We start from the raw sequence: 13970 nt of genomic DNA, 5'->3' as shown, positions 1-13970 counted from the left end.
ATACCTTTATTTAAAAATGCTAACAATTACCTGAGCCTTTAGCAAATCATAATATTTTTGCTGGTGGAGGGTCTTGCCTCGATGTTGTTGACTGTTGACTGATTGGGGTGGTGGTTGCTGGAGGTTGGGGTGGCTGTGGCAATTTCTTAAAATAAGACAACCATGAAGTTTGCCACATTGATTAATTCTTCCTTTCACAAAAGTTTTCTCTGTAGCATGTGATGCTATTTGATAGCCTTTTACCCACAATAGAACTTCTTTCAAAATTGGAGTCAATCCTCTCAAACCCTGCTTTTGCTTTATTGACTAAGTTTGTGTGATATTCTAAGTAGTCAGTCATTTCAATTCTTTGTAGTCATTTCAACACTGTTCACAGCATCTTCACCAGGAGTAGATTCTTTTTTTTTTTTTTGAGACAGAGTCTTACTGTGTTGCCCAGGCTAGAGTGCCATGGCGTCAGCTTAGCTCACAGCAACCTCAAACTCCTGGGCTCAAGCGATCCTCCTGCTTCAGCCTCCTGAGTAGCTGGGACTACAGGGGTGTACCACCATGGCCCACTAATGTTTTCTATTTTTAGTAGAAACAAGATCTCGTTCTTGCTCGGGCTGGTCTTGGACTCCTGAGCTCAAGCAATCCTCTTGCCAAGGCCTCCTAAAGTGCTAGGATTACAGGTATGAGCCACCGTGTCCGGCCTGTAGAGTGTTTCTTGAAAGGGGATCTGCTTCAGAAGGTTGTGAGAGTGTGGTGGGTTGAATGGTGGTCCCCCAAATGAAATGTTCACCTCCTCATCACTGGAATCTACAGATGTTACCTTATTTGGAAAAAGAGTGTTTGTAGATGTAATTAAGTTAAAGGTTTTAAGATGATGAGACTAGCCTGGGTTATCTGGGTGGACCCTAAATCCAATGACAAGCATCTTTGTAGGAGACACACAGAGGAGAAGGCAATGTGTATGAGGATATGACCACAAGCCTAGGAATGCTGGGGCAGTTATCAGAAGCTGGAAGAGGCAAAGAATAGATTCTCTCTTACAGTCCCCAGAAGGAACACAGTCCTGCCAATAATTTAATTCTGGACTTCTAGCCTCCAGAACTGTCAGAGAATAAATTTTTGCTGTTTTAAGCTACCAAATTTGTGATATTTATTGCAGCAGCCTCAGGAAATGAATACAGAGTTAAATCAAGTAATATATATTAAAATATCCAGCACATTTTAGGGCTCTGAGATTGTTGAATCAAAATCTCAAGGCTAAAAGCAATGTAGGGCAAGGCTAAGGCCAAGGCCATGGTGTTTCTTACAGATCCTGCTGGGAAGTAACAGAGTTCCACATCTCTCACATCATTAAACAGAGAGAACAGCCACTACATCCATCATTTTGTGGAGCAAATGTTTAACCTGAAGCCACATGAGAGGGATCATAACATAAAATTCCCTCATGACTATTTTCAAATTTCTTTTTCAATTCTTTATTTCACTGTGAGATCCAAAGTCACATTAACTTTTAGTTTTTTCACAGGGACTTGTGATTTTATAAGTACAGTATATATAAATCCTGTCATGATCCATACCTGCTTGAGATATTTACTTTGGCAGTTACCTTTCCTGTCAGACTCAAAATATTGTTTGACTTGACAACAGAGGCAACTGTTTACCTACTTCTGATATCATTAACTGTCAAGGCTTAAGAATAAAATTACTCAGAACATAGTCATTTTCAAAGATCACTATAATTCAGGAATAACACCTGTTTATATATACATTTTTTATTTCCAAAGCTTGGTCTGTGCTTTTTTTTTTTTTTTTTTTTTTTTTGAGATAGTATCTCGCTTTGTTGCCTGGGCTAGAGTGCAGTGGCAACATCATGACTCACTGCAACCTCAAACTCCTGGGCACAAGCAATCCTCCTGCCCCAGCCTCCTGAGTAGCTAGGACTACAGGTATGTGCCACCACACCCAGCTAGTTTTAAAATTTTTTTGTAGAGACAGAGTCTCAATATGTTGCCCAGGCTGTTATCGAACTCCTGGCCTCAATCACCTTTTTTTGGTTTTAATATGGCTGACGATTTAGGGTGGAAAAATCCTGAATGTCTACTTGAACTTTTTACCATGAAGAAATTCAACATTATTTGTCAAGAGTCTGAAAAAAAGTCCATACTCTTTGATCAGTAATTACACTTATGAGATTACATTCCAAAAAAGTACTTACAGATTCAGACATTTTTTTGTAACCCACAGTTTTGCTATAGACATCCTGCTCCTTAAGACCTAAATAGGATTGATTGAAAAATCTCAATTTCATGAATTAAGGAAAGTTTAATATCCTCCCCAAAATTTCTGCACATTCCCAGACTGCTTGTATTTTTCTGGTCAGCTTTGGTCCTCCACATCTGCTGATTCATTCTACATAGAGATCCTGTTGTCCTAAATCCATTGTTGCTGTTCCATACAACACTCATCAGACTTAACACTCAGATCTTTTAAAAATATTTTTATAAATGCTACCCCCATGACCTATATGGGCACATAGCAGACTGTGGAGGATATAGGCAAATAAAGGGGAATGGATTTATAACACAGAAACACAACTTTCAATTGAATATTGGATATATTTATTTTTAAAGGTGTCAGTCATCCCCATCACTAGGGACTTTTTATTAGTAGATTGTGTTTGTTTACTGTTCTCTCTTCTCTCCATGTTCTTGCCATGCTACTCTGTGGGTGGGAATATTCTTCCCCACTCCACTGACTCAATTTGGCCAGTGGAATCTGTGTGGAAATTACAGTATGCCAGTTCCAAACTGAGGCTTTAGAGGCATGCCAAGTCTCCACAAACCCTCTTGTGTTCCTTCTATTTGCCCAGAGAAGACCATGTTCCAGTTTAGCTACCTCCTTTACTGCTTTGGCTCTAGATTGCATGCATGCCTGATGGATCTGACTCTCCTCCTATCAAGTTACCAAACTATTTTATTAAACAAGAGTAATTCCAATATTCTCCCAACTCAATCTATAATGCAGTTAACATGTTATTTTTATCCTACTTAATTTAAATAGGAAAACAATTGGAAATAAGTCATTTTAAGTTACTAGTTATATTAGGTCTGTATAATACAATGTTTACAGCAATTAAAATTACATTATAGATGGCTTAAAATTATTGGGGAGAAGAATGCTCATTTAATTCAATGTAATTTAATTAAATCTTTGCTCCAAAAAGGATTTAAAGTGGTGGGGCCTACAGGGCTATATAAAAAAAGAAACATCCAAAAAGATATACATTAGAAGTACATAAAGTACATGAGCACTATTGGTTGCCTATTCATTAATACCATCTCCTCCCTTCCTCTTTTCTAACAGAAACAGCAAAATAGCAAAGATAGTCAATAATGTTCAAAATACCATCTCTGTTTCATTTGTATGAATATATGAGACTTCTCAGATCTGTTGGGACTCACTAAAGGAAATTATACTCAGAAGGGGAAATCTTAAAACTGTATGCTAAACATAACTGTCATAATCCAAAGGAAAAACACAAAGAAATATTAAAAACCTTTGCAGATTGCTCTTACGAAGACACCCTAGTTCATAGCATTGCACCAGATTTTCAGGTCTTTTCAGGTCTACATTTTTCTCCTAGGGTGTCTCTCTTTCTCTCTTTTTAAATTCTCTACTTATTTCCCCCATCCTCCTATGCCTCCCCACCATCCATTCTCTGCCCTTTTCTGCTATGCTTAGTTTCCTGGAAGACTGAAAGTCAGGTACTGCATATGCAGGGTCATTCCTGGTTGGCCAGAGACTTGGCAAGTTCAAGAGTGGAAGATTTGTGACAAGAAGGCCTGGGGAATCGGTATGGGTGAAAATATTTATACTTCTTGTTAATGCCACCAGAGGGCACCGACTCTAGAAGAGGGTTTCAAAAATCACAGTGATTCAACCTGTGGATGTTAGCCAGCCTCTTTCCTCAGCTCCTCAGTGCTTGCTCAACAGAGTCACGAACAAAGTGGCCATGATGGCAGGAATAGAGACTGTGCATGAACTCTACAATATAGACTTCCTCTCACCAAAGCCGATCTGGCCACTGATGTATGTCCAACCTGCCAACAGCAGAGACCAACACTGAGCCCCTGATATGGTATCATTCCCTGAGAGTACTAGGCACTTCTTGGTGCCAGGTTTATTGCACTACAAATAAGTTAGTTATGCTGCTCTGTAACAAACTGTTGGGAGACATTCTGGCGTTTCTGAGCAAAGGGCATCAACAGCTTTCCTTGAGGATGTTTGCAAAGCTACTTAGGAGCAGGGAGCAGACTTACTAACATTCCAGGGTAATAAAGCTAATATCGATTCCTGGAGACATTACAGGGTGATAAAAAATGTCTCCCATGGGTTGGAAGGCAGATTTGTTTCCTGACCAGTATAATACAGTCTCTCCCCAGAGGAAAGGTTTGTTAGCAAACCTCTTTTAAGATTGGAAGTTTCCTAAGTTCAGTGTGCATGGCATTCACCTACGTTGCTGCCATGGTGCGTAGGGGGGAAGGAGAATTCATACCAACTTGAAGTTCATGCCATCTACTATGCTGTGAATAATAAACTGTCTAAATTCATTTGGGTTTGTTGACTCCCTACCAGTTGAACCTATGAAGTGTGGCAAGTCAATTTAGCAGCTTAGATACTGCCTGACCATGTGACAATTCCTGATCCCTGCCAAATGTAATGCCTTAAGACTATAACCATTACTTATTTCTCAAGAGCCTACAGACTGGGCCACTCTGGTCTCAGCTGGCTCACTCATACATCTGTAGTCAGCTGGTCGATCAGCTGAGATGGAGCTGGTCTAAGATGGCTTCAGCTGGGTCGACTTGGCTCTGTTCCGTGTGGTCATTTGCTCCCAAGCAGACTAGGTTAGATTTGTTCTCATAGTAATGGTAGGGTTCCAAAATCAAGCAAAAAGCCTGGGAAATTGGTATGTAGGTAGACTTTCAGCTTAGGCTCAAAACTAGTAGTGCACATGACTTCTGCCACATTCTACTAGCCAGTCACAAGTCTAGCTAAAATTCAAAGGGTGGGGATAGAGATTCCACCTCTTAGTGCAAGCAGTTTCAAAGTCACATTTCAAGGGGTACACATACAGAGAGGGGGAGAATTGGGGCCATTTTTGTAATCATTCCACCACACACTGGATCCTTTCCATCACAGAGGGAGCAGTTATTTGTCCTCACAGGAATAGATACATACATATTCCAGATTCAGATTTGACTTCCCTACCTGCAATGTTTCTGCCAGCCTCATCATCCATAGATACCTCATTCTTTATCGTGGTATTCTATACATTGCTTCTGATTAAGAAACTTATTTTTTGGTGTAACAATTAAAGTGAAAAACTCGTTGATCTTGTCAGGAACCCCATCACTCACATGTAGCTGTTATAATAAAGCAGTTAAATTACCTTTTGTGGGCTGTTATGGTGCTAGCTGAGAGACAAAACATTGTGAGTTTGGGGTGCTACCTTATAGGTTTGTGGTATATGCCTTATGCCAACAGCTAAAATATTCTTCCACAATTAGAATACATGGGTCTGAGAATTAAGGGGTAGAGGTAGGAGCAGTTCCTCTCACTTTCATACCTAATAACTCATTTATGAATTCTTGGGCTCAGTAGGTTTGGAATGCTTAGTTTCCAAGGGAGGAACAGTTCCACTAGAGAATATAGTCATTTTTCATCACATTGGAACATGTAATGAGACTGTCACCTGGCCACTGGGGCTCTTGTTGCTAAACCAACAGGCAGAGAAGAGGTAGCTGGGGTGATTGACCCTAAATTCCAAGGGGAAGTTGGGTTGCTGTTACACAATAGGAACAGGGAACACTGATGCCCGGGGATCCCACAGGGGCACCTCAATGTATTATCATATGCAATAATAAAGGTCAAAGGACAATGGCATCAATTCAATAAAGACAGTTTTTCAATTCAACATTAAAGAATGTTGTGTTCTTGTTTCTGTACCAATCTGGCCCCAACATCTCAACTTTGTTTTTATTGCTCTTCCATGTTCCCTGTATGCACTTTACTCTCAATATGCACTGAATTTCCTTTGGTTTTATGAATGCATCAAACTCCTTCTTAAAGCCATGTATTTAATAAACTAGTGATAATACTTCGTATTATTGATGCTACAATGCACATTTAACATTTCTGAAATCAGGATACATCTCGAAATTGCTGTTGGCCAATTGCTCATGTGTAGACTGGATCATAGCAATTCATGTTGTCATCAATTCAACTGAGCTCTGTGCAACATTGGTAGTACATGTTTTGTCTTTAATTGCTATTTAAGGCCAGGTGTACTGGCTCACGCCTGTAATCCCAGCACTTTGGGAGGCTGAATGGGAGGATTGCTTGACGCCAGGAGTTGAGACCAGCCTGGGCAAAATAGTGAGACCCCTGTCTCTACAAAAAAATTTTAAAAATTAGCTGGGCATCATCATAGCTCACTGCAACTGCAAACTCCTGGGCTCAAATGCTCCTCCCACCTCAGCCTCCCAAGTAGCTGGGACTAAAGGCACATGCCACCAGGTGTGGTGGTGTGCACCTGTAGTCTTAGCTACTTGAAAGCTGAGGCAGGAAGACTGCCTAAGCCCAGGAGTTCCAGATTGCAATGAACAATGATTGTGCCACTGCACTCCAATAGAGTAAGACCTTGTCTCTAAAAAAATAACATTAAATTTTTAAAAATTGCCATATATCTTTAAATAGATTACCCTATAATTTGGCATTAAAATGAAAATGTTTTATGTACATGGAAAAACATGGAAACACAGCAGTATGTCATAAGATACAAATCTATGTCTAAATAAGTTTTTAAAATTTATTTTTATTATTATTTTAACCCACCCAATCACAACAGTAATTTATAATATTAGATTTTTTTTTTTCCCCGAGTTCCTGGCCTTCTGCTCTCCAGTGATTACCCTGCCTCGGCCTCCCAAAACGCTGGGATTACAGGTGTGAGCCACTGTACCCGGCTATTTGTATTTTTTGTTTTTTAGAGACAGGATCACCCAAGCTGGAATGCAGTGGCACCATCATAGTTCACTGCGGCCTTGAGCTCCTGGGCTCAAGTGATCCTCCTACCTTAGCCTCCCGTGTAGCTGGGACCTAAGTAAGTTTAAAAGAGCTCCTTCAGTAAACATACATAAATCTTACCAATAAGAAACCATTCTTTTTAACTTCAGCATTTTTTCTTAATATATATAAAACAATGGTTTTTTGTTTTTTTGAGACAGGGTCTCACTCTGTTGCTCCAGCTAGAGTGCAGTGGTATCATCATCGCTCACTGCAACCTCAAACTCCTGGGCTCAGGAAGTTCTCCTGCCTCAGCCTCCCAAGTAGCTGAGACTACAGGTGCTTACCACCACACCTGGCTAATTTTTCTATTTTTTGTAGAGACAGGGTTTTGCTCTTGCTAAGGATGGTCTCGAACTCCTGACCTCAAGTGATCCTCCTACCTGGCCTCCCAAAGTGCTAGGAATACAGATGTGAGCCCCCCCCCAGCCAGCAATGAATTTTTAAAATACTTGCTGGCAGCTTAGATTTGACAGACTATGGTAATAGTAATAATAGTAGCTAACATTTATCGAAGGCACTGTTTGCTAAATGTTTTTCATTTCCCTTGACACATTTGTATATCTTATGGTCTCTGTGGGCTGGAATGCCTTTCTTTCTGGGAAAACTCTTTTAAAGCTGGATTTTTTAAAAGAGTCTCCTTTATTTTTAAGAAAGGCTTCTGTGAGGAAATTAGGTCTGTTTGAACCACAAAACGTTACACAGTACCTTTCCGTTTTCCTGTAATGATCAATTTGGTTGTCTGCCTTCCCAGATTGCACGACCTTGAGGGTAAAGACCATCTTTTATGCATTTTGGGGTCCTCTGTATCTATCACGGCCACAGCTTTCTGCTTTTTCTAAGCATCCCACATTAACTCTTCGGAAAGAACAAAACAATGAACAGCTAGTTTCAAGCAGATTGTAAATCTTGACCTTGAATTTACTAACACGAGCACTACACTTCATAGCCTGTAAAATGCTGCTGCATTATTTCATTCCATTTGTCACGTCTGTCAGATTAGGTATTATAAGCACTTTTGTAGTTGAGGACATTTTGTTTATCAAGTGCCAGAGCTGGAGTCTGAAACTTTGTTGGTTGACCTTTGGTCTCGAGATTCTTTCCATCGTACGACAGCCATCAGAGAAGAGATCGATTGCTTAAGGGATGGTAGCTTTCGCATAACTGGAAAGAGGGAGCTTGAAAAGGCACCCCAAAGCACTGGTGAGGTGGCGCACAGCTTGAACAAAATCAACGCTCTGTAAAGCTACAAGCAGCAAACACTGTGTGCAGCAAAGCAAAGGATGATGAGACTGTTAGCTTACCCTCTTTCCGTTACTTTGAGAGCCAAAACCCTCGCACAGCTCCACGTTTTGCCTCTAACTCGGATTGCCCACCTCTGCCCCTTAATCTGTATTTCCTCCCTCCCTTCACTCGGCTGAGGGCCCGTCTCTCGGCCACTCGGAGACCACCAGCAAGCTTCCAAAAGCTCCCATTGGCTTGTCCACCCTTTCAGTCCCGTCCCTCCTGCCAGAGGCCCCGCCTCCTTCAAGCCACGCTCCCGTTTTCGTTCCTCTTGCGCAGGAAGCGACGGCGGCCAAATCGGTCCGTACACAAGGAGGGGAAGTCGAACAGCAGGAACTGGCCTCTCTTTCCCGAAGCCCCACTGCCTTGTGGGATCGCGGCGGGTTCCTCCAACCTGGACAGGTTCTCTGAATCCCTCCACCCCGCCTCCTTCGTTGAGTACGGAAGCTGAGAGGGCCCGCGAGCAGCCATGGCGGCGCATCTTAAGAAGCGAGTGTATGAGGAATTCTCTAAAGTGGTTCAGGTAAGTTTCGGCAGGAAAGGTCCCAGGCCCCGTCTGAGTCCGGGAAAGTTCTCCGAACCCCAGGCACTTTGCCGGAACAGGTGCCATAGTCCCGTGTTGAGTGCCGACTAATTGTTAATCTGAGACCGCATGTTAGTGGGCTTGCCGCCGCTCCTGTTGTTATTAACTGATATATAAAGTCTGACACGGTTTTAAAAAATTATTAGAAGAAACAAATAGTACTTTACAATCTACAAAACTGTCTTATCAGTTATCTCATTTTGTTCTCTCACACAGCCTTACTAGGTCGGGTTACATTAGCATCCTCTTTTCCACATGTGGACGTTGAGCCTTCCGGAGGTGTACGAGGACACAGCCAGTTAGCAGCAGAGCCCATCCTAACTCTAGTTCCAAGGAAAGCACCCAGCGACAAGTTGGGCTATAATATGCAAAGCTCTAAAGGGTTGGAAGAAGTCTGTAGAATTTCTCCAGGCCCAGTCAAAGCAGGCGAGGGTCACAGGCTTCATAGGGGAAGAACTAGCTCTCTGTTGGTGGAACAGCTCACCTAGAAAGGAGGGCAATACCTTTTTCCCATGGTGTTAAGGACAGGTGGGCCGAGCCCGTGTCAGAGCAGTCACTGATGCTCCATATTTTTTAAAGTAGATGTCGCTAAAGTAGAGTGTGATCTCAAATTATCCTGTGTCTAGCTTCTCAGACTGTAATGTGTACAAATCACTGGGGCTCTTATTCAAGCGTAGATTCTATTCGGGGTTGGGTGTGGGAGGTAAGGCAAGATTGTGCACTTCTGTCAAGTTCCCAATTCATGCAAATGGATCAGCTGCATCCTTAGATTCTTAGACTTGTAGAGTAGCAAGGCTTAGACATCCAGCAGGAAACTGGTCCTTAAACGTTACATTCATACATTGTGAATTCAACAAGAATTTATTGAATAAATGAGTGATTACTGCACACCAGGCATGATGAAATGTTTTGAGCTGTAAAGTCTAATACACATCAGGGTCCCTGCCCTTTAGGAGCTCACAAGCTAATGGGAGAACCAGAACTGTGTCCGTGGTCATAGTGTAGAGAGATGATTGCATTGACAAATCAAGTCTTCCTTCCATTATCTTTTGCAGCTCCTTTTCCTAAAACCACACTCCTTAGCCCTCTGTGATCTGACAGTGTTTCTTTCCACCCTTATTGTCATTTCCTTTCTTTTTTGTTTTGTGAGCACATGTTTGTCCCGTGCTCCCCTAGTCTGCTGGGAAATTTGTTTCTTATTCTTGTTTATTCTTGTGGTAGCTTTGATTAAGATTTGGCCTTGATACTTTTTTTGTTGCTTATTTTTATGTGAAATTCATTTTCCTGAACTTTTAGAATGAATCAAGGTTCAGGAAAGCTTTTCTAACATTACAGAGTTCCCTCTTCTGTGGCTTGCTTTCTGGAATTTTCTGGCTCTATTTCCCTTGCACACCTTTTTTTTTTTATTATTGTGGTAAAATATACATAATATAGAATCTACCATTTTAACAATTTTAAGTGTAAATTTCAGTGGCATTAAGAACTTTCACATTCTTGTGCAGTGTCACTTCCTTTCTTCCCAACATTCTGTTGTTCCAGTGTCCCAAGACAGCTCACCCCTCTTCCAGCATGCCATGTGTTTGAACATCTCCAGACTTTTGTACCTGTTGTCTTTTTTACATGGAATGCATGTTGTTTTTCCCTTTCTTTTTGTTTTCCACTTGGTGGACTTAATGTTTTTGCTTCAAGACCCAGCTGAAACCTCAGCAAGAGCTTAGTCTCTCTTCATCTGCTTCCATAGCACTCTGTTGTCCTCAGTTATTTGTACTTTTCATTCAGTGCTACTGTAATCACTACTGTATGTATCTCCCCACCATTATCTCTGCTCCTTGAGGGCAGAGATAATGCCTGGTTCATCTCTGTGTCCTGTAGATTGACCATAGGGCCTAGCTCACTAAAATGTTATTGATGGTTGAATGATTGCTGATACTAGTTTGTCCTCTACCTTAACAAAGTCCCTATGGAAAGAATTCTTTCCCAGCTTTTGACCAAATTGCAACTTAGATAACACTGAAAACTGAAATTTGCATGGAATGGGATGAGAATGAGTAAGAATTTTAAGGGATGAATTAATTTCTCGACTTTATTTTTTTTTTTTATTTTTTATTTTTTTTGAGACAGAGTCTCGCTTTGTTGCCTGGGCTAGAGTGAGTGCCGTGGCGTTAGCCTAGCTCACAGCAACCTCAAACTCCTGGGCTCAAGCGATCCTCCTGCCTCAGCCTCCCGAGTAGCTGGGACTACAGGCATGTGCCACCATGCCCGGCTAATTTTTTCTCTGTATATATTTTTAGTTGTCCAGATCATTTCTTTCTATTTTTCAGTAGAGACGGGGTCTCATTCTTGCTCAGGCTGGTCTTGAACTCCTGACCTTGAGCGATCCACCCGCCTCAGCCTCCCAGAGTGCTAGGATTACCGGCGTGAGCCACCCGCCCGGCCCTTCGACTTTATTTTTGATGAGTACTTACCATATGGGGATTAAATGAGATCTTAGTGCATCTGTTCCTTTTCCTTTGCTGCAAAGATGTAGGATGAGAGAGAATTGATATGTGTCTAGCACTTATTATGTGTATATTCAATAAAAACATGATTTAGATTTCTCAAATATTCTTGTGAAATAGATATTGGTATTCTCTTTTATAGAAGGAGAAGCCTTCCCTGGCTGGTAAGTGGTTATTGAATACAAATTCCTCTGACTCCAAAGCTCTTATTCTTTTTATTGTATCATACTGTCTTCTTATCTAGAATAATCCTATCTCTTCTCTGTAGAAGTATGAATTTGTAAGGAGGTGATTGCCCAGTACACCAAAATGATGTATTGGGTGTTAAGGAAAATTATTGATTATAACATTTACCTTCTGTTAGGATCCTCTTCTATACCTGCCCACCATGGCCTAACTTAAGACTTGAAGTAACAGGTTACTCTTTACACAGACTTTTAACATTCACTTTGTGTAATGAATGCATCTAGAATGGTTCTAGTTATATACTATCCTTGAGAGAATTGAGGAAATCACTCAAATAATTTTCTGTGTTCTGTGGCTCATATGGTGTCCTGGTTGAGAAAGACTGGTGGGAAGTGTTGTTGTTCCTATTTTATAGATGCTAAAAGTGAGACTTATGACTTTGAACAGAGCAGCAGAGTTGGAACTCAAAAATAACTCTTAATTCCAAATCTATCATTCATTCAGTAAACATCCATTAAGTGGCTACGGTTTGCTAGGCATATGGCATGTGTTTTTTCCTACACTGACCATCCTTCTAATAAAGGCAGAGTGGTTTGGGTAAAAGATAGTCACCTGTAGTGGGGAAGATTTTTTCTTCAGTGTAAGCTGCAGACAGTTCCCATCAGCCCTAGTTTTCTAAGGAGGGAATCTGAGCCTGGTGGGTGCCTTAACACAATCTCAATATATTTGTAGAACTGATATTTGTTTTCTAATAAAGAATGGAGTAATTTCTTTCTATGGCTTCTAAACCCCAAAGCTACAACAATCCTCAGAGATCGGTGGAACAAAATGTTAGTGTACCTATTTTATAGAGAAACAAACTGAGACTTTGAGAAATTTAATGACTTGCCCAGAGTCCTGTAGGAGCTAGTGAAAGGCAAAATTGGGACTCATGACCTTGTCACCAATCCAGTGGTCTTATCCTAGTTTATAACACTGCTTTTTTCTAAGTCTAGGTCTATTATCTAAATATATTATTTGGTACAAGGGAAATTATTTCCATCAAATGAGGCAAAGTTAAAGTTGTAGACTGTGCTTTCAGTTAAGTTTTTATGTCTTACCTTCCCTACCCTGTTGCAGCAGCCACAGGAGGAAATCGCTACTAAGAAACTCCGACTGACAAAACCAAGTAAATCTGCAGCACTCCACATAGATCTGTGTAAAGCTACCTCCCCAGCAGATGCTTTGCAATACCTACTCCAGTTTGCCAGGAAGCCTGTCGAGGCAGAAAGTGTGGAGGGAGTAGTCAGGATTCTCTTGGAACATTATTACAAGGTAAGAAAATCTTGAAGACCTAATGGGAGTATGTGTAAGAGTTGTATTGTATCTACAGAATGGTTAATATTGCAATAAATAAGAAGATGTTCATTTGGCAAGTTTTACTGAATGTCTTCACTAGGTACTGTGGATAGAGATAAAAAAGATGCAAATCCTGTCCTCAGAAACTGACAGAATACTAGATGGAGACAGACATGTAGACAGTAGTGTGCATCGAAGGTACTGTGCCGAAGGTACTGTGAGCGTACGTAAAGAGTGCAGTGGGAGCACAAAAGAGGAGTTGACGTCAACCATACCCTTCTGTAACCGGATTCATATTTGGAATGTAGTCCCTTTAACATCCTGCTGTTCCTGTTCTAATTTCTGGCCCTCATACCTAATTGCAATAGCCATTTTTTTTTTTAGCAGAGTGGCATTTATTTCTTTTATGTATTTTAATGGATTAAATAAAACATCAATTCATGCGTGATTAAATAATGTAAACAGAAAACGAAATCCATAATTTGTGTTTATTTTTCAGTTTATATAGGTGAGATCTGAAGTTTAAGGAGAAATTATTTGAACCACAGATTAATTAAATTTTAAAAACACTAGTATGAAATTTTCTTTTTTTTTTTTTGGCATCTCTGGGTGGGCCCAGACTTTTTTTTTTTTTTTTTTTGAGAGAGGGTCTCTCGCTGTTCCCCAAACTGGAGTGCAGTGTGGCAAGATCATAGCTCACCGCAACCTCAAACTCCTGGGCTCAATTGATCTTCCTGCCTCAGCCTCTCAAGTACAGGCTTGCACCACCACACCCGGCTAATTTTTTTTTTTGAGATTGAAAATTACTGAGCTTATGGAAAAGTAGAGAAAATACTATAATGAACTACCAAATATCCATTCCTGGGATTTAAGAGTTATCAATATTTTGCCAAATTTGCTCCATTTGTTTTCCTGAAGTTTTTTTTTTTTTTTTTTTTTTTGAGACAGAGTCTCACTCTCTT

General features: G+C 40.7%; 1 protein-coding gene across 1 annotated transcript in view; it reads left to right on the top strand.

Annotated features, from left to right (window-relative positions):
- The first annotated feature begins 8868 nt into the window (after positions 1–8868).
- Positions 8869–13970, top strand: part of INTS4 (integrator complex subunit 4) — a 103875-nt gene continuing 98773 nt past the window's right edge. The window contains exons 1-2 of the mRNA XM_012650999.1: positions 8869–8926; positions 12790–12984. Of these exons, the coding sequence (XP_012506453.1) occupies positions 8873–8926; positions 12790–12984 (249 nt within the window). The 5' untranslated portion in view covers positions 8869–8872. The remainder of the gene's footprint in view (positions 8927–12789; positions 12985–13970) is intronic.

The sequence above is a fragment of the Propithecus coquereli genome, unplaced genomic scaffold (assembly GCF_000956105.1).
Source record: "Propithecus coquereli isolate 6110/MARCELLA unplaced genomic scaffold, Pcoq_1.0 Scaffold344, whole genome shotgun sequence".
Lineage (NCBI taxonomy): Eukaryota > Metazoa > Chordata > Mammalia > Primates > Indriidae > Propithecus > Propithecus coquereli.
Note: the sequence above shows the minus strand (reverse complement) of the source record. Positions and strands in the feature narration are given on the sequence as shown.